The sequence below is a fragment of the Acinonyx jubatus genome, chromosome C2 (assembly GCF_027475565.1).
Source record: "Acinonyx jubatus isolate Ajub_Pintada_27869175 chromosome C2, VMU_Ajub_asm_v1.0, whole genome shotgun sequence".
Classification (NCBI taxonomy): domain Eukaryota; kingdom Metazoa; phylum Chordata; class Mammalia; order Carnivora; family Felidae; genus Acinonyx; species Acinonyx jubatus.
Window position 1 is genome coordinate 154,224,109 of NC_069384.1, and position 18,902 is coordinate 154,243,010.

Consider the following 18,902-nt stretch of genomic DNA (forward strand, 5'->3'; position numbering starts at 1 on the left):
TGCTCTCCCAGGGATCCAGGGGGTTCCCATGCCCCTCTGGAAAACCCTCAACCAATGGGGGTGGATCACTGCATTCTCCTCTTTCGGGCAGACAATTCTGGAGACCTTCTATGGCTGGCAGGATCCCGGCCCTACTGCCCAGAGCGAGAACCATGATACGTCCTTAAACAGACTTCTGCTTCTTTTCACCTGCCCCTCCTCCCTGCACTCTCGGCTCACTTCTCAGATCACCTGCACTCAAGCCTTTATTTCGTGTGTTACTTCTAGAGGAACCCACTCTGAGACAGTGGGTACCAGGGTTAGCCTAAACAGCAGATCCTCAGGATGTGAGCCTGTACCTGGATTTCTCTTATCTATCGAACGGCAACAAGAACCCTACAGCTGGTGCTAAGTGGGCGTGTAAATACAAATTCTGAGGTCCTCGCCTGTGCGGGCCTGGGAGGAGGTATGGGCCGAAGGACAGCCGGCATCTGCCGTAGCTCTTCCCTTGGAATGGGGCGGGGGGATGGTAAGTAGCAGTAATTACAAGGATTATTGAAGTCGGCTGATTTTTTATTAACAGATTTGGAAGCTTTGAAGAAAGACCGCTTGAGGGGCTCAAGTCAGCCATTCTGTGATGCCAAAAGCTTCCGCGGCAATATTTAAAGACTGACGTCTCCGGCCAGAGATGTAAGGCTCAGGACTTAACCACGCGGGCACATGGGACAGGATCTCGAGGCGCAGAATGTGAGGCTGGATAGAGGGGAGTTTACTGACACGGTGCCCTTTCCCATGACCTCTGAGTTACCATCTTGATGGAAGGACCTTAACCGAGTTGCTATGCTTTTGGAAGCCAGCTCTCCGAACCTGGACAGGATACTGGCCTATAGGAAACGAGGCAGAGACGCCAGGATGGGCGTGGCATCCTGAGGAACGTGTGAGGCGTCTCAGGGAGATGGGAATGCAAAAACGGTGACCAAACAGGCCACCATCTGACTGCATCCCCCAAGACAGGACAGAGAACACTGCCTTCAGGAAGGAATGCTCCACTGAGCAGGGCCCTGGCATCCTCGAGAAGCCCAGCGAGGCTGTCGAGGCCTCGAGGCTGGAGCAGAAAATGCTGCTGTGGCACTCAGGATGACGACACTCTCCGGAATGTCCCAGCGAGGGACAACATAATTACCACAACGACCGGCGAGGCCAGGGTGTGCTGACCGGTGGCAATCTCAGGCAATGGCTCATCAACCACAGCATTTCCAGAGGGTGGGATGATTGGGTAACCAGCAAGGATGCTGCCTGACCCGTCTAACAAGAAAAAGGTAATCAAGAACTCGTGAGCAAAAGGCTGATGTCAGCCACCGCAATGGACAATTGTGATTCCTTCCTCCAGTTCCTGGCTCTGGGCCAGCTCTCCAACAAACAGCCAACTGACCGAACGGAGGGTTGGATGGATCCCTTGAGGAAGAACTCTGTGATGCCACACCAGGACGCCCAATGAATATTCTCCTAACCCCTCCCCAGTAGGACTCGGGTACCTGTGTCCTCAGGAAAATGGTCCCCCAGACCTTGTGGGGATGGCTGGATACACTTGACCTGACATACCAGGGTATCTGACATGCCATCACTCCCCCTTATCACTCTTTAGGAAATCAGGGAGAAAGGGGTGCCATGGCCAGGGTCCTTCTACGGTGGATCCAACAAGTCAGAAGTCCTATCCTCCGGCGATTTCCCCGGTCCTGAGTGCATATTGGGATGGTTTTCCTTAACAGCCCCAGAACCCTTACCGTAAGTCAGAGGCATCGTGGACGGAAGAGCCAGGTGGAAATCGGGCAAGTGCCCACTCCCCCAACTCAACCCAAGACCAATCTGAAGTAAGACTACAATTCCTCCTGGAATGGCAGGTCCTAGTGCCCCCTCCGCAGAGACTCACAGAACGTTCTCTTCAGATCCCCATTCATATCACATGTGAGCCCCTGCAGAGCAGACACATCATGGTGGATGACAGTGGACTGCTAACTGAACCATGCAGCAGCCCGAGTGGCACCTGCTGTGTGGGTGTAGTGTTGTCACTGGAGCAGTCAATGCAGCCTCTGGCATTGGGTCTGTGGCTAATGTTCTGTTCTTTTCAAAACTATCGGTAAAAAGGATCAAAAGCCATTTGTGAGTGGGCAGGACAGCAGTACACATTCTCTCTGGTCCCAGGTCCCCTTAACTGCCCCACTCTCTCCCATGAGAGACCCTGGTCATCAGCACATCCCCTGGGCTGTCACGCTGTCTGATATATAAACAACATCATGTTACTTGGACCTAGGGAGCAGTGACAGGTCTCTGAAGCTTGGAAAAGCAGCAGGGTGACAGGGACAGCTACAGAAGCAGCATCACCTAAGGGACAGCTTCTTCTTCTTCTTCTTTTTTAAATTTATCTATTTTGAGAGAGAAAGCACGAGTGGAGGGGAGGAGGGGACAGAGAGAGAGGAGAGAGAGAATCCCAACTAGGCTCCGCACTATCAGCCCAGAGCCCGACGTGGGGCTTGAACTCACGAACCGTGAGATCATGACCTGAGCCAAAGTCAGACTTAACCGACTGAGTCACCCCTAAGGGACAGCTTCTAAATGGTGACGGTCATGGTCAAGGTAAATAGGGAAAATCTGCTTCGTGGCTGCAAAGTGACTCCCCTCAACATCTAAGGACCTGAGAGGATCCAGCCTAAAAGAGCCAGCCTCCTTAATATCTCGGAGCTGTGGTACCTCTGACAGAAGTAAGGCCACCGAGAAATGTAGGGGGAGAAGGAAAGAGGGAATCTGCCTTCAGAGCTGACCCCCCCACATACAAATACCATAAAATTTGACCTGTGTGCAGATTTCACCCCTTCTACATTAACTGGCACGGGAACAGAATACCGAAGAGCATGGTTTTATTTCACATGTGCAGGGCTGTGAGCGTCAGTGTTTCCAATGCATGAGGTCACAAAACACTTAGAAAAAGCAATTCCAAGCAAGGCAAAGCGCACACCTTCCCAAGACCCCCGTGTACATAATGCATATAGTAACACTGGAGAAAAAAGACAGCAGTACAAACAAAATATCCTTGAACCAATTACACATCAGGGACTCATACTGTCCAATATAACATTTTTAAAAGTTATTGACTCCATTCAGATTATTTCAGTGGTAAATAGGCATTTCTTAAAAATGTTAAACATAATACCAAAATTTACATGACCAGGTAATGTGAACATTCCCCAGGTTTCCTCATGCTCAGGACTAAAAATAATCATATTTGCATTACTTGTGCACATACCTCCACTGGATTAAAGAAATAAAAGCTCGGTGACACCACAGGTTGGGAGGTATGTTGACCACGGGAAGACAATATGTCTTCAAGCCCTTGAGTATAACTCTGGTAAAGCACCCATTCAATGGATTTGCATCCCCAGCACGCTACATACCCTTTCACTCCAGGCCCAAAAGCCTGGAGAATTCCTGATGTGAGCTGCTCAGCTCCAGAGTGGCAGAGACCCAACCCTCCTAAGGCCACTAGCGCCCTAGGGTTGAGGGACAAGTTAAGGGCAGCAGAGAAGATCGGAATGGAAGAGAGTTGGTACACATGGGCTTCCCAGATCCCTCAGCTCACAGAACAAAGAGACGGAGAAGGACTATTTCAGATGACTCCACAACAAACTTTGGGCCAGAGCTAAGAGCCTTTCAAACATCCAGTGTTATGGAAGCACCAGGACATCAGCCACACGTCTGAAGCAAAAGAGCCACAGGGAATGGGGACAATCAATATGGATGTGGAAGAATTTGTGGATGAACTGCTATGGCTCATGCATTCTATTTTCATCAAGTTTGTTCATTTATTTATGCCTCTCTTGTTCCAGAAAGATTTCCATCCAGCATTCCTAAAGATGGCGGATGGAGAGCGTGAATGGCAGTGGAAGAGGCAGGGAAATGGCAGAACGGAGGAGAAAATGGCAGAAACACAGTGTGGGGCCAGTTCCTAATCCTCCAGGACTCACAGGCAGTTACAGATTTAATTTTGCCCCCTCATCTCAGAGAAGAGGTGAAGCACACAGTCTAAAAAGACCAAAAAACGAGTCTTAAAATTATAAAACAATTCTTAAAAGTTGAAAACAGACCTAACTTTCCACACAGGAAAGGACGATTTCAAGTGAATTTGAAATAATATTTTGACGGTATTTAGCCTAAGGACAAAAATACATCTTACGCTGCATTTCAGGTAAAACAAACGAACAAACAAAACTGCATCCTGCAGATTTCACCCTAGTAATATTTTATTGCTATTTTGAATCCATAATATACAGAAGTAGGATATAGTAAATAAGAAATGACACTGGTCATTAGCAACCAACATTTTCAGAAATAAAATCAGAGAAAGTGAGGTAAAAACCCTGTAATCAGGGCTATGTGGGAAATCTCTATACCTTCCACTCAATTTTGCTGTGAACATAAAGCTGCTCTAAAAAATAAAGTCTATTTAAAAAAAAAGCCCATAATCTGCCATTTGAATTGGAAATACTAATATTTAATATAATATACTATACTATAGTATACTATACTAATATACTATACTAATATACTATAATATACTATACTAATACTAATATAACTTATTTTTTTCTCTTCCTAAAAAAAATATTTCCTAGCAATAGCCACTGAAACAGCTTAGAAATGACACTAGTGAGCAGCACTTAACTCCTCTAACACTTAAACCATAGCCTCTAAATATTTCCCACTAAAAGGAACCTGGAACTCCTTCCAGAAATTACTTAGTCCAAATCCGGGGCAAAACACGTACAAAATAAGCCCAAAACTGTCAACAACTATTAGGGTCACAACAAAATGCCACAGAAACAATCTGGCTCCAACTGGCCAAGGACAGGAGATTGTAAGCATCAAAAGATTTATCACTTCAACGGACTGAAACACATCAGATATATGAAAAGAGTCAAATTCATGATACTCCTTCCCAACCCAAAGAAAAGCTTATGGGTTCATCTTTGCAGTTTGCTGGGGAATCAACTCTTCATTCTGGAAACCAACGAATAGAGGGAAAGAGTCTAGCATCTATCTTGCCTTCGTTATAGACTTTTTCAGAACAATCAGTTGATGAAAAGAATTCTTTGTAGAAGAACCACAGTTAGTAAATACAGAAGAAATGATGAAATGAAAAATCACCACTTTGGGGGCTGATGGCATGATTAGATTTTCTGAGTGCTCCAAAAAATCCTTCAGAATTCAGAGCAGAGGTAAAAGAAGTTTCCATTGTCTCTTGAATATAGAAAAGCTAAGTAACCAACTAGTCCTGGGAAGCCTATTCAGTACTCTGGCCTACTAAATTCTGTATTAAATATACCAAAGTTAAAAAAAAAATCATTTTGAAATCCCTAGTGGAACAGTGACTTTAGGTAATAACCATCAATGACTGCTGAAACAGTCATAGAGGAGAAGATGATGAGGAACTTTCTAGTGGAGGGGTCAAGCTGGCAACACCTGGGTCAGTCTTAGCATCACTGAAAGCAGTGAAGTCTTCCTGCCAAAAAAGAAAAAAGTTGAACGTGATTCTATCCAGCCTCTAGCTGTAACTTTTATAGATCTCTAGCTCTACCAGTTCACAGAAAATGAGGGATAGTACAACACAGTAAACATTACCACAAATCCAAAATGTAGGAAATACGAAGAAATAATATCCAGATAACTTGACCAAGTAAACAACACAAAGAAGGGAGGATGTTTTATAGACTTAGATTTAAGAAATATATCACATATGGTATATGGACCTTGTTTTTATTTTTTATTTTTTAGGTTTATTTATTTATTTTCGAGAGAGACGGAGAGTGGGGGAGAGGGGGAGTATCCCAAGTGGGCTCTGTGGAGCTCAATCCCACAAACTGTGAGATCACGACCAGAGCCAAAATCAAGAGTCGGATGCCCAACCAACTGAGCCACCCAGGTGCCCCTGGACCTTGTTTCTAGATTATGATTCTAACAAAAGAACTGTAAAAAGACGTAATTCCTGAAGAAGCCAAATAAACTAAACCAAAAGCTAACAGAAAGGAAATAGTAAAAATCAGAGCAGAGATAAATGAAAGAGAGAATAGAAAAACAACAGAAAAAAATCAATGAAACGGAGTTTTTTTTTTAAATCAACAAAATTTACAAACCTTTAGCTAGATTAACTAAGAAAGAGAGAAGACTCAAATAACTAAAATCAGAAATAAAAAAGGAGATGTTACAACTGATGCCACAGAAATAAAAAAAGATCGTAAGATGCTACTATGAATGATAATATGCCAACAAACTGGGTAATCTAGAACAAATGAAAAAACTCCTAGAAATATACAACCTACCAAGACTGAATCACAAAGAAATAGAAAATCTGAGGAGACCAATAATTAGAAAGAAAAGTGAGTCACTAACTGAAAATCTCAAAGACAAATCCAAGACCAGATGGCTTCACCAGAGAATTCTACCATTTAAAGAATCAACACCAATTTTCTTGAAACTCTTGCAAAAAATCAAAGTGGAGAAAATATTTCTAAAGCTCATTCTATAAGGCCAACATTATTCTAATACCTAAGCCAGACAAGACATAACAAGAAAACTACAGACGAATATTTCTTTTTTTTAATGATTTTTTTTAAGTTTTTATTTATTTTTGACAGAGAGAGAGAGAGAGAGAGAGAGAGAGCGAGCGTGAGCTGGGGAGGGGCAGAGAGAGAGAGGGAGACACAGGCTCCAGGCTCCGAGCGGTCAGCACAGAGTCCGATGTGGGGCTCGAACTCATGAACCATGAGATCATGACCTGGGACGAAGTCGGACGCTTAACCGACTGAGCCACCCAGGTGCCCCTACAGATGAATATTTCTGATGAATATTGATACAAATATCCTTAATAAAATACCAGCAAAGTGAATTCAACAACTTGGCATTATATACTATGACCAAGTAAGATTTATTCCTGTAATGCAAAGATGATTCAACATATGAAAGTCAATCGCCACGTTAACAGAATAAAGGACAAAAACCACATGATCATTTTGATTGAGGCAGAAATAGTTTCGACAAGCTTCAACACCATTTTAATGACAGAACACTCAACAAACGTGGAATAGGAAAAAATCACCTCAACATATTAAAGGCCGCATATGAAAGCCCACAGCCAACACCATACTCAGTGGCGAAAGCTGCAACTTTTCTTCTATGATCAGGAACAAGGCAAGAATATGCCTGCTCTCACCACTTCTATTCAACAGAGTACTGGAAGTCCTAGCCAGAGAAACAAGGCAAGAAAAACAAATGAAAAGTTTCATATACCAGAGAGAGAGAGAGAGAGAGAGAGAGAGAGAGAAACTGTTACAACTAATGAAAAATTTTCGGCAAAATAGCAGAATACAAAATCAACATATAAAAATCAGGTGCATTGCTATACACTGACAATGAACAATCCGAAAAGGAAATTAAGAAAACAACTTCATTTACAACAGCATTTAAAAAAATACTTAATAAACTTAAACAAGGAGGTGAGTGAGACTCATACACTGAAAGCTACAAAACATTGCTTAAAGAAATGAAGGAAAGGATTAGAGGAACAAACATTAAGATGTCCATTCTACCCAATGTGATACACAGATTCAACACAATCTCTATCAAAATCCCACCCCATTTTTTGCAGAAATTCATCCTAAATTTCATATGGAATTTCAAGGAACCCCAAGTAGCCAAAAACAATTTTGAAAAAGGAGGACAAAGTTGGAAGACTCACACTTCCGGATGCCAAAAGATACAGTAATCAACAGTGTGATACCAGCATAAAAACACAAACAGACCAATGCAATAGGCTAGAGAGGCCAGAAATAAACCCTCACATATATGCTCAGACGGTCTCCACAAGGACTCTCAGATCACTTGACAGGGAATGGACAGTCTCCTCAAAAAACGGTGTTGGGAAAGGCACCCAGGTGGCTCAGTCAATTAAGCATCCAACTTCAGCTCAGGTCATAATCTCACGGTCCAGGAGTTTGAGCCCCACATTGGGCACTTCTGACAGTTGAGCCTGGAGCCTGCTTTGGATATTCTCTCCCTCTCTCTCTCTCTCTCTCTGTCTGCCCCTCCCCTGCTTGTTCTCTCTCTCTTTCAAAAGTAAACTAAAAAAAAAAAAAAAAAAAAAAAGACGTGGTGCTGGGAAAACTGGACATCCACATACAAAAAAATGAAATTGGACTCTTACCTTATACCATATACAAAAATTAACTCAAAATGGCCTAAAGACCTAAATATTAGACCCAAAACCATAAAACTCCTAGGAGGAATCAAAGGGGAAAATCTTCAACACTGGATTCGGTTAATTATTTTGGGGATATGACACCAAAGCACAGGCACAAAAACAAAGACAGACAAATAGGACATCAAACTTAAAAACTTTTGCCTGTCAAGGGGCACAACCAATAGAGTGAAAAGTCCGTCTTTGGAATGAGAGAAAATATTTGCAAGTCATTTATGTGATAAGGGGTCAATATCGAGAATATATAAAGACCTCCTATAATTTAATAAAAACAAAAATCGAATAACCTGATTTGAAAAAGAGGCGAACGGCTTGAATGGACGTTTCTCCAAAGATGATGGACTAGTAGCTAATATGCACAGAGAAAGATGCTCAACATCATTAATCATCAGAGAAATGCAAATCCAAACCACAATATCACCTCACTCCATTATCAAAAAAAAAGAGAGCAAGCGGGGACGTAGAGACGTAGAGAAACCGGAGCCCTCGTACATCGTGGTGGGAATGTAAAATCGTGGAACTGCCACAGAAAACAGTAGTGAGCTTCCGCAAAAAAATGAAAACCAGAACTAACGTATGATCCGACAGTCCCACTCCTGGGTGTGCATCCAAAAGAACAGAAAGCGGGGCCTCGAAGACATGTCTGCACACCCGTGTTCGTCGCAGCACCACTCACAACAGACGAGAGGTGGAAACGACCCAGAGGTCCACTGAAGGGATGGGTGGACGGATAAACAAAACGTAGTAGGTACCTACAAGGGAATGTTATGCAGCCTTAAAAAGGAATGGAGTCTTCAACAACGGAAATACGCTTAACACGACTGAATGGCACACCTAAAAATCATTAAGATGATCAATTTGACACTAGGTGTTTTTGATCACGATGAAAAAAAGACAACTGAGACAATCAGGAAAAACTGAACACAAATTCTCTACACAGTTAATTGCATTTAATCCTGGGCTCACCTGTCACAGATACAACTACTTAAGCCTGAAATGGAGGGGGGCGAAAACACCTTTATCGAGAGGTAGAAGGCCGGGCTTCCAGCCCCAGATCTCCTACCTAGGTATTAAATGGTTTTAAAGAATCTCTATTACCAGGGCACCTGGCTGGCTCAGTCACTAGAACATGCGACTCCTGATCGGGGGGTTATGAATTCGAGCCCCACGTTGGGTGTAGAGATTACTTGAAAACCAAGACTTACTATTACTTTTATTGGATACAAGGGCATTATGGATACGCTTTTTGTAAAGTATTTTTGGGTGAAGCTATGCTAAGACTTGCTTCAACATATTCCAGCCAAAAAAGAAAGAGTATGAGGCAGCAGTACCTGAGAAAGAACAGCAGGATGGTCTTAACTGTTGAAGCTGCATGATGAGTAAGTACCTGGGGATTCGCGATGCTATCCTCTCTACTTTGCGAATGTTTTTACATTTCATGGTAAGAAAGTTTAAAACAAAATAAAGGGAGAAAAGGGTGCTTGGATGTTTGGAAAGGATGGAATAGCATGAATTTATCACACACTATTGTTCATTTTTAAAAAGCATTACAGGGGCGCCTGGGTGGCTCAGTCGGTTGAGCGTCCGACTTCAGCTCAGGTCCTCTCTGCCCCTCCCCCGTTCATGCTCTCTCTCTGTCTCAAAAAAAAAAATTAAAAAAAAAGTCAAAAAAAAAATTAAAAAAAAAAAAAAAAAGCATTACATTTTGGGGCGCCTGGGCAGCTCAGCTGGTTGAACATCATGATCTCACAGCTCGTGAGTTCGAACCCCGCGTCAGGCTCTGGGCTGACAGCTCAGTGCTTCAGATTCTGTGTCTCCCTCTCCCTCTGCCCCTAACCCACTCGCATTCTGTCTCTGTCCCTCTCAAAAATAAATAAACATTAGGGGCGCCTGGGTGGCTCAGTCGGTTGAGTGTCCGACTTCAGCTCAGGTCACGATCTCGCGGTCCGTGAGTTCGAGCCCCGCGTCGGGCTCTGGGCTGACGGCTCAGAGCCTGGAGCCTGCTTCCGATTCTGTGTCTCCCTCTCTGCCCCTCCCCCATTCATGCTCTGTCTCTCTCTGTCTCAAAAACAAATAAACGTTAAAAAAAAATTTTTTTTTAAATAAAAAAAATAAATAAACATTAAAAAATAAATAAAGCATTACATCTCAACTTGTGTTTAACAAATTAAAAAAAAAAAGGAAACTAAAAGAAAATTGAAAGAATTTTCAAGCTTCAAGTAAATGTTCCTCACCGCCTCCCCCAGCCAAAACCCAACAAAACAAAGAAGGCAAGTAAACGAGGAGGAACGGGGAACAGAGGTGCAAAGGGTGCCGTGGGGAGTGGCCCGCCAGTTTCTGTCCACGTCGTGGAACACAAAGCAGGCATGAGAAGGTGCGGAGTACTCCCAAGGCACACAGGATGGCCCTGCCTGATGGCATCCAAGAGAAAAAAGACACAAAGTGCAAGACAAGACATAAGGAAGCTGAAGGAAGCTGACATCGCAAAGCTCAGGACACGGGGTGAGAAAGAGCCACACTGAAGAAAGCGGCACACTAACCGGGTAGGCAAGTCGACCACCACCAGGTGCGCCGGAAGGTGCCAGAAAAGCGGCATCGGGCAGCGTGGTCTGGTGAAATCCACACAAAGCAGAACTGGAAAGGCAACTAGAACGATCCACAAAACAGGGTGAGGTCCCGAGGCAGAGGGAGGGTTTGGAAGTACAGTCACCCCGAGGCCAGGACGGGGTGGCGAGCTAGGCGTGGCACCGTGGAGAAGGGGGTCGGATCCTGGGAGCTGGCCTGCCACCCCGCGCAAGGCCACCTCTCCTCTGATCCCGCCGTCTACCAACCGTATGAAAAGAAAGGCCAGGGTCGTGCTCTCCAAACTTGCTCCCGGCCGCAAGGACAATGGAACACAAGGGGATACAAAATGAGGAAACCACTGAAATCTCGACTAGAAGACACATGTGAAACTTGCCTGGCGGGCTCACCGTCAGCATCTTCGCTGCCTGCCGACAGGAGAGGTGGCCCCCAGGATCCCCGGGGACTCTGTGTGTCGTACACGGGAAGGCAAGGAGGAGGCTGAAGAAACCCCCTGAGGCAGAATGCGCACCGGACCCAGCAGCACGGGCAAGGAAAGCAAACCCCAGCAGTTGCCGCCTTGACCCTGATCGCTGGCCCCTGGCAGCGGGTTACCCATTCACACTCCCCGCTTTACTGCTCCAGAACAGGTGCCTCCGGGCGCCCGTGCCTGACGCGGTTGGCATGCCCCACGTGATGTTTAAATACTGACGCCACCCCGTGCCTCCTGAGTGACTGTGCCCCGCGTACCTGACGCCACGCCTCAATACTCTCCCCGTGAAACCATCCTGAGGTAGCTAAGTTATCCTCATTTTCAGGTGAGGGAAACCGCGGCTCAGTGAGGTCAAGTCCCGTGCGGGCCGCTACCTGACCCTGGAGCAGCGGGTGAGCCTCTCCAGGCAGGGCGGTGGAGAAAGACTCTCGACCACAAAAGGGCCACCGCTGAGCCGAGGTCGCCAAGCTTCCCAGTACAACTTTTTCTAAGAGGAGAGCTTACTGACCTCGGCCTCAGGGTCACAGGGTATCTGGCCTCTGGCCCAAGAGGCTTGGCCGGCAGGGTGGGGTCACTCCGGAGGGTCGAGAGCCCGGCCGCATGGCACCACGGTCCTATGGCCAGAGCCCCAGGATAACGCTGACGGAGTGGGGGATGGAGGGCTGGGTGTGGGAGCAGAGGCCACCCAGCAGGGAAGACAGTCCCGGCCACCCACAGCCGGGGCCCAGGGGAAGGGAAGGCCTGGAGGCCCCGACAGAGCACGAAGCCCTGCCGCTCCCCGCGCAGCTCCCAACTTCCCCCGTGGAGAGCAAACCTCAGTGCCTCACAAGACACAGACCCGAACCCGGGGTGAGGGGTGGCGGTGGGGCGCCCGGAGGGGCACGCAGCCTCCCGACTCTTCTTCCAGGGTAACAGACACCCTACACTGAAAGCAGCCAACCTCCTTCCGGGCTCTGGCCCGAGTAATCGTGGACAAATGGAAACCAGCCTCAAGCAAACCACTCTGAAAGACCAGCAGGCTCTAAGCCCTTGTGCGTTCTCTTTGCACAGTCAGATGTGTCTGAATCCTGCACTCGCTTGTAACAGATACAACTACTTACCCACGGGACAGCAGAAGAGGAGGCAGGGGACCCGGCTTCTAGCCAGGAATCTCCTACATACCCTGTCATTCTGCCAATGCCCTACTTCCCTCGGCCTCGGTCTCCTCGCCTTCAAACAGGGAAAAGTAGCCTGTCCTTCGTCACCTCCCCCAAGCGGTGCATAAAGGGAGCCAAGGGAGGGAAGCCCCCTCTGAGTTCCTCAGCAGCGGAACCCTTAGCATCCCATCGCCTACCACCGTGCTCCTGTGTCTTTCCAGCCCACCCCCGATCCCAAAGGCCCAGGAGCACAGGCAGTGAAAGTATCACTCGAGGCCCAGGACAGCACGGGCCCTGTGTCCCCGCGGGTTTGGCCGATGCCCTCAGTAAAGGTGACTCTGCCAGAGCCAGCGGGGAAAAGCAACCATTCTTCCCCAGTGGCCAGAGGGGCCTCCCTCTTGCCTGTTCTGGCTTACCTGGCCACCCCGCCCCTTCCCCCGAAGCTCCTTCCAGTGATGCTGGAAACTGCCCAAGTCCTAAAGAGGGTTTCAGACTGCCAGTGTTCCTCTCTGTTCTGCTTTCAGAGGTGTCGCTTTCAGGCAACCCCGTTTCGGCGCGGCCCCGTGAGCTCTGCGGACAAGGAGGGCTCACTCCACATCACCTGGAAAAGGGACGCTTGTTCTGACATACGGGACGTCAGTGGCCTCGCAGACACACATAAAGAAGCAACTGGCCATCTGCGGAGGAAACCAGCCCATGCTCGCCATGGCAGCCCCAGCGCAAGTTACTGCTCAAGACAGGCTTGTGGCCGAGCGTGCGTGGGCAGGGCAGGGCTGGGCAGCGGAGGCTGCAGGGGGTAAAGCAGGCCACCCGCTCTGAAGAGGGACGGAGGGTGAAGGGCGAGGACTCTGAAGGGGCGCACAGGGCAGGGCCAGGTTCAAGGAGCCCGCCGCAGGATGAGCTCGGTAATCTCTGCCCTGGTGCCCAGTCTCATGGGGATCCCATAGTAGGCGGTGCCCGGGCTGACGTACACAAACGTGGTCTGGGCCACCTGGTAGAGGCCGGCGAAGAAGGGGTTGAGGAGATAGGCTGCCACGTTCAAAGGGAAGATCTGCCCGGCATGCGTGTGCCCAGAAAGAATGAGGCTAATATCCGGCCGAGCCTGCAGGGCTCTCTTGGCAGCCAGGGGCTGGTGAGCCAGCAAGATGGTGGGGCGGTCCGGGCGGCAGCCCCCCAGGGCCTTGACCAGGTCCATGCCGTGGCCGTAGTAGTGCAGGATGTCCGCCTCGATGTCATCCACCCCAGCCAAGCAGATCCAGTCGTCGTCCTCAGCGCCCCCGGGTTGGGTCCCCGTGGCGGAAATCCTCACATTCTCGTTGTGAAGGGGCCTGACGTTCAGGGATTCCAGCAGCGCGAACCAGTTGCTGACGTCCGACGTGTAGTACTCGTGATTCCCCGTGACGAAGTAGGCGCCGAGGCGCGAGCGAAGCTGGTCCAGAGGAGCGACCGCCGTCCGCAGGGTGGAGGCTTCCGCGTCACAGAGGTCCCCCACGATCACTGTGACGTCTGGCTGCAGCACGTTCACCATCCTCACGAACATCTCCATCTTGGTCCTGCCCACGGTAGGGCCCAAGTGGATGTCGGAGAGGAGCGCGATCTTGAGGCCGTCCATCGAGGGAGGCAGCTGACGGACGGGCACCTGCACGGTCTTCACGGCCGGGGGCTGGGCGGCGTTCAGAAGCCCAGCCACACTGAGCACAGCGGTCACTGCCACCGCCAGGGCCGGCCTGACCGCCACCTTCCTTGTCTTGTCGAGGCCGCCCACGACCCTGCCGCTGCGCCAGGCCACGAGCTGATAGGCCTGCTCCATGCCACTGAGGGTGCAGAGGAAGAAGACCATGATGATGTACGCCCCGAGGCAGGAGTAGGCTGCCAAGGAGAAGAGATAGGGCTCCTCGGCCACTAAAAAGAGCATGGTGAAGAAGCTGGAATGGGCCAGGGCCAGAAACGCCACAACCGCCATCTTCCAGAGCTGGAAACAGGCGGACTCGGCGCCCGGGCAGTGGCTGAGGTTGCTGACTGTGCTCCGCCAGATGTAGAGGGAGCCAATGAGCATGAGCGAGTTGGCAAACAGGGCGAGCTGCAGGCGGAACAGCCAACGCCAGGCCCGGAGCTCAAGGCTCCCCGCCAGACAGGAGCGGGACACAATCATGGACACGAAGACAGTGCCGGCGGCCAGGGCAGCCTTTGCACGCAGGGACAGCTGCCTGAAGATCGCCATTTTTCTCTGCTCCTAAGAGGGTCCCCTGCCAGTTCTGGGCGGGCGGGCTCTGGAAGGTGAGCTCCTTAGAAAGGACAGTGGTCAAGCAGAGGTTTCCAGGTCAGCTCCGCCTGCAACCAGGAACCCGCGTCAGCTTTGTGGGATATTAGAGCTTCCTTGTCCCCATTCAAAACCTGAAGGCCACTCACATCTACCCAACCCGCCTAGAATCCAAGCCACTCAAATCTGGCGGTTGCTACACTTGATTATTAAAATACAGACACAGCGGATTGTAACGTGATGGGCAGTTCTCATTTTCTTACTTACAGTGTTCTGAAAATATGTAAAAGTGTTTCCACAAAGCACAGGAACTTTTTTGTTTTTATAATAAGAAAAACATTATCCTAAATTTGCAGTTTGCAAAGTGTGGTCTGGGGCGAGCCTCGCGGGAGGATCATGTGGTCAAAACGATTTCCACGATAACCCTAGGCTGTACCCGCCTTCTCCATTCTCATTCTCTCACGAGTGCATAGTGGACCCCTCGTGAGGCTCTGTGACATGTGACCTGGCAAGGACTTGACAGACGGGAAAGAGATTTGCAAAAATGTAAAGCAGTGCCACTCTTCCTCCTAAGCTCTGGGGAGAAATATTGTTATTTTTCAAAATATATGTGTGTGTATATATATACAGTTAATATATAGTTATATATATAAATATAGTTTGTGAATCTATAACGATTATTTCTGAAATAAGTTAATAAATAGTTTTAAATTTTCTGTTTTAATTTCTAAGGTAAAGTTAGCCCAGGGGGCTGCCCTGTCCACAAGCTTATCCATAAATGCCCATCTCTCCCTTCCCCCAACCCTCCCAGGTACGGGTTAAATCTACCCTCCTCCTCTCTCTCTGCCAATGTTCCCGGGGAACTGCTCCCCAGTGCCCCCTGGCCAGTGGTTCTCAAAGCTGCGTAGCTCTCACTCAAGGGCTCCTTCAGGCCTTTAAGACAACAAAAACAAAAACGGAGCGTGGAAACCACAGACCAGAGATGGAAGTTAGCAAGAACTCGATTTTAGTGATCTTTCCCCAAGAACCCCATGTTCCACTGTTTTCAGCAGGTGTTTTTCAACTACTTAAAATTTTCACCCTTAGTTTTAAAAGTATGACCTCTCTCTGCCTAGGCAAGTTACTGAAAGCCTTTTAGCCAGCGGTGCAATTTACAAGTCAATGGGCCCAAATTCCACCACCTTCTACTGAAAACACGCCCCAGCCTCGGCCCACCCAAACTTTCGGAGGAACCACAGCCGGTTGGCCGAACGTGCAGGGAGACAGGTGCCCATTTCGATTGCCTGCCCGCCCCCCACCCGCCAACCTTTCCGCGGCTGTGATGCTGGCCTCCCCAGGCGGCGGTCTGGAGGCCCCTAGGCCCCCGCTTTAGCTCTGACAAGTGAACTGGGGCTGTCCATCTCCCCCGCCAATCTCGCCCTACCCACCAACTCACCTACTTGCTCCGCCAGACCCCCCTCCAACAACGCGGGCCACCACCTGCAGCCTACCTCTGGCCCACCCTTGGCCTGCACCGCCAGACCCTGAAGACCCGGGAAACCCAAGCCTAAAGCAGGCAGCAGGGAGTGCCGAGAAGGGGACGAGATGTTTGAAAAGACAACACTTCGAAGGAAATCAGTCCAACGCTTCCATCGCGCGGGCCTCTCCTGACCCCATTTTTCTCCTTCCGGAGCGCTCAGCAGCTCCCGAAATGGGCAAGGGAGGGCGCCTCACGCCAGAGCCCACGGCGCCTCCAATACTGCGCGCTCCGGAAACCTGCAAGGCTGCAAGGGTCTGGGCGCACCTCGTCTCGCCCCGTCCTTGCACCGACGGGGAAGTGGGTCCAAACGAAAGGGAAAACGCGGACAGAGCACGCAAGCCGCAGAGCTACCGGGAAGGAAGCGCGCCCCGCCCGGCCCGCCCCCGACGGGAGGGCCGGCCCACTGCCTGCGCCCGGTCGGCTGCCTGCCGGTCTGACTGCCTGCCTGCCTTCCGGGACGCACTCGGGAGCCCCGGGCCCACGGCCCGCAGGACCCCCGCTGGCCGCCGCCGCAGCCCGGACCCCGCCAGCCTGCCCCCTCTCCTGCGGACTTACGCGCAGGCCGCGCGCAGGGCCCAGCAGCAGCGGCACCAGCAGCAGAGAGAGAAGGCGAGCAGCCCCGGGCAAGTCCATCCTCCGGCCTCTCCGCTCCGCAGTCAGCGCGCCGGCCAGCCGCCGCGCGTCGCTCAGACGAGGACCCGCGGCCTGGCGCCGCCCCTCGTCGGCCCTGCGGCCCATCCCGCGCCGGCCCCGCCCCCCGCCCCGCCCCTCGCCCCGCCCCTCTCCGGCCCTGCAGCCAGCCGCGCGCCGGCTCCGCCCCGCCCCCCCTCGCTCCGCCCCTGCTCCGCCCCTCGTCGGCCCTGCAGCCAGCCCCGCGCCGGCTCCGCCCCGCGACCATGGAGCCTTGGCCCGCGGCCGGGGGTGGGGCGCGGAGGAGCCCAGGGACGCGGGCGGGCGCGTGACCCCAGGGTGGCTCTATCTGGATTTTGCTAGTGGCTGCGGGTGGGAGGGTCCCTTTGGACGGGCAATCGGGAGGCCCGACTGTCAGCAGCTTGATAAGGCGTCCCGGGGTTGGGCTTCAACCAGGGTCTCCTTGCTCCCTGGCTGCCTGGAGAGGACAGAAGGGGAAGCTGAGAGCCGACACACCTAAGGGGACGACGTACGCGGCGGTTCGCGACGGGTGGTGCCTGCACCCACCTGGTACTTGTCATAAATGCAAACTCCAGGCCATCGTCCCAGAAGCTCTCAGTCAGAAACTCTAGGAGTGGGGTCCAGAAATCTGCATTTTTGCAAGTGTTCCACGTTACTCCAGCGTATGCAGAAATTTGAGAACCACCGTGCTAGGTCGCTGCTGGTTTTAGAGATTATGGTTCAACTGCGACAAAATCAATTCCAAATGCCAACCCTCCAAAGCACCCGGGTTTGCGGCATTTCTACTTCTGCACGGTTGGGTTTTCAGAGATAGGAGAAGCAGCAGCACCCCCGCCTTTAAGTTTGGCACTTGAGTCCCTCAACAGCCTTGCACCGCAGGGAATCTGACAGTTGGATGTGAAATGATACTGTATCTTTGACTCTTGGGGGAGAACAGTCCCTGTAGCCTCAGTTAAAATCCTGTCCTGGCCCGTTCCCCCTGAGCTCGGAAAATCCCACGTCCTCTTCACTGTCACTTGGAAAGTCTTAGCTTTAATGGAAACTAAGTTGCAGAGGGAAATCACTTTTATTGTTTCTCAGCGTATTTGTTTGTTTATTTAGCATTTTAATCTTAATTCCAGTTAACGGAATGTTATATTAGTTTCAGGTGTAGAGTTTAGTAATTCAGCACTCCCAGACCTCACCCCATGCTCATTAAGACAAGTGCACTCCTTACTCGCCGTCACCTAGTTCACCTCCCCTCTGGTAACCACACTAGTTCTCTAGAATTAAGAGCACGCTTTCTCTCTCTCTTATTTTTTCCCCTTTGCTTGTCTGTTCTGCTTCTTAAACTCCACATATGAGTGAAATCATATGGTATTTGTCTTTCTCTGACTGATTTTGCTTAGTTAGCATTATATTCTCTAGCTCCATCCATGTCATTGCAAATGGCGAGATTTCATTTCTCTTTGTGGCTGAATAATATTCCATTGTATATATATGCCACGTGTTTTTTTTAAAGAGATTTTAAAATCGTTTTACATTTATTTATTTATTTTGAGAGATATATCAGGGGAGAGACAGAGAGAGAGAGAGAGAGAGATAATCCCAAGCAGGCTCCACACTGCCAGTGCAGAGCCCAATGTGGGGCTCAAACCCATGAACCGTGAGATCATGACCTGAGCTGAAATCTTAGCCAACTGAGCCACCCAGAGGCCCCAACCACATCTTCTTTATCAATTCAACAATCAGTGGACACCTGGGCTATATCCATATCTTGGCTATTATAAACAATGCTGCCATAAACATAGGGGTGCAAGTAACCCTTTGAATTAATGTTCTTGTGTTCTTGGGGAAATACCCCATAGGGTATTGCAATTGCTGGATCATAAGGTAGTTCTATTTTGCTTTTAAATATATGTTGCTTTGGGGGCACCTGGGTGGCTCAGTTGGATGAGTGTCCGACTCTGGAGTTCAGCTCAGGTCCGGATCTCAAGGTTCATGGGTTTGAGCCCCAC

General features: G+C 49.6%; 2 protein-coding genes across 6 annotated transcripts in view; both read right to left on the minus strand.

Annotated features, from left to right (window-relative positions):
- GLB1 (galactosidase beta 1) overlaps nt 1-17,003 on the minus strand; it is an 86,453-nt gene extending 69,450 nt beyond the window's left edge. For all 3 annotated transcript variants that reach the window (XM_027040566.2, XM_027040567.2, XM_027040564.2), the window contains exon 1: nt 16,810-17,003. In XM_027040566.2, coding sequence (XP_026896367.2) covers nt 16,810-16,992 — 183 coding nt within the window. In that variant the 5' untranslated portion in view covers nt 16,993-17,003. The remainder of the gene's footprint in view (nt 1-16,809) is intronic.
- TMPPE (transmembrane protein with metallophosphoesterase domain) lies at nt 10,029-16,949 on the minus strand. Of its 3 annotated transcripts, none has more exons than XM_053221732.1 (2): nt 16,810-16,949; nt 10,029-14,806 (listed from the first exon to the last, which is right to left on the minus strand). In XM_053221732.1, exon 2 carries the CDS (start codon nt 14,694-14,696, stop codon nt 13,353-13,355), a length of 1,344 nt encoding a protein of 447 aa, XP_053077707.1. In that variant the 5' UTR covers nt 14,697-14,806; nt 16,810-16,949; the 3' UTR covers nt 10,029-13,352. The 3 variants fall into 3 exon arrangements, with proteins under 3 accessions (XP_053077707.1, XP_053077709.1, XP_053077708.1); XM_053221734.1 differs by lacking the exon at nt 16,810-16,949 and adding an exon at nt 16,519-16,802; XM_053221733.1 differs by lacking the exon at nt 16,810-16,949 and adding an exon at nt 16,171-16,802.
- Nucleotides 17,004-18,902: the final 1,899 nt, after the last annotated feature.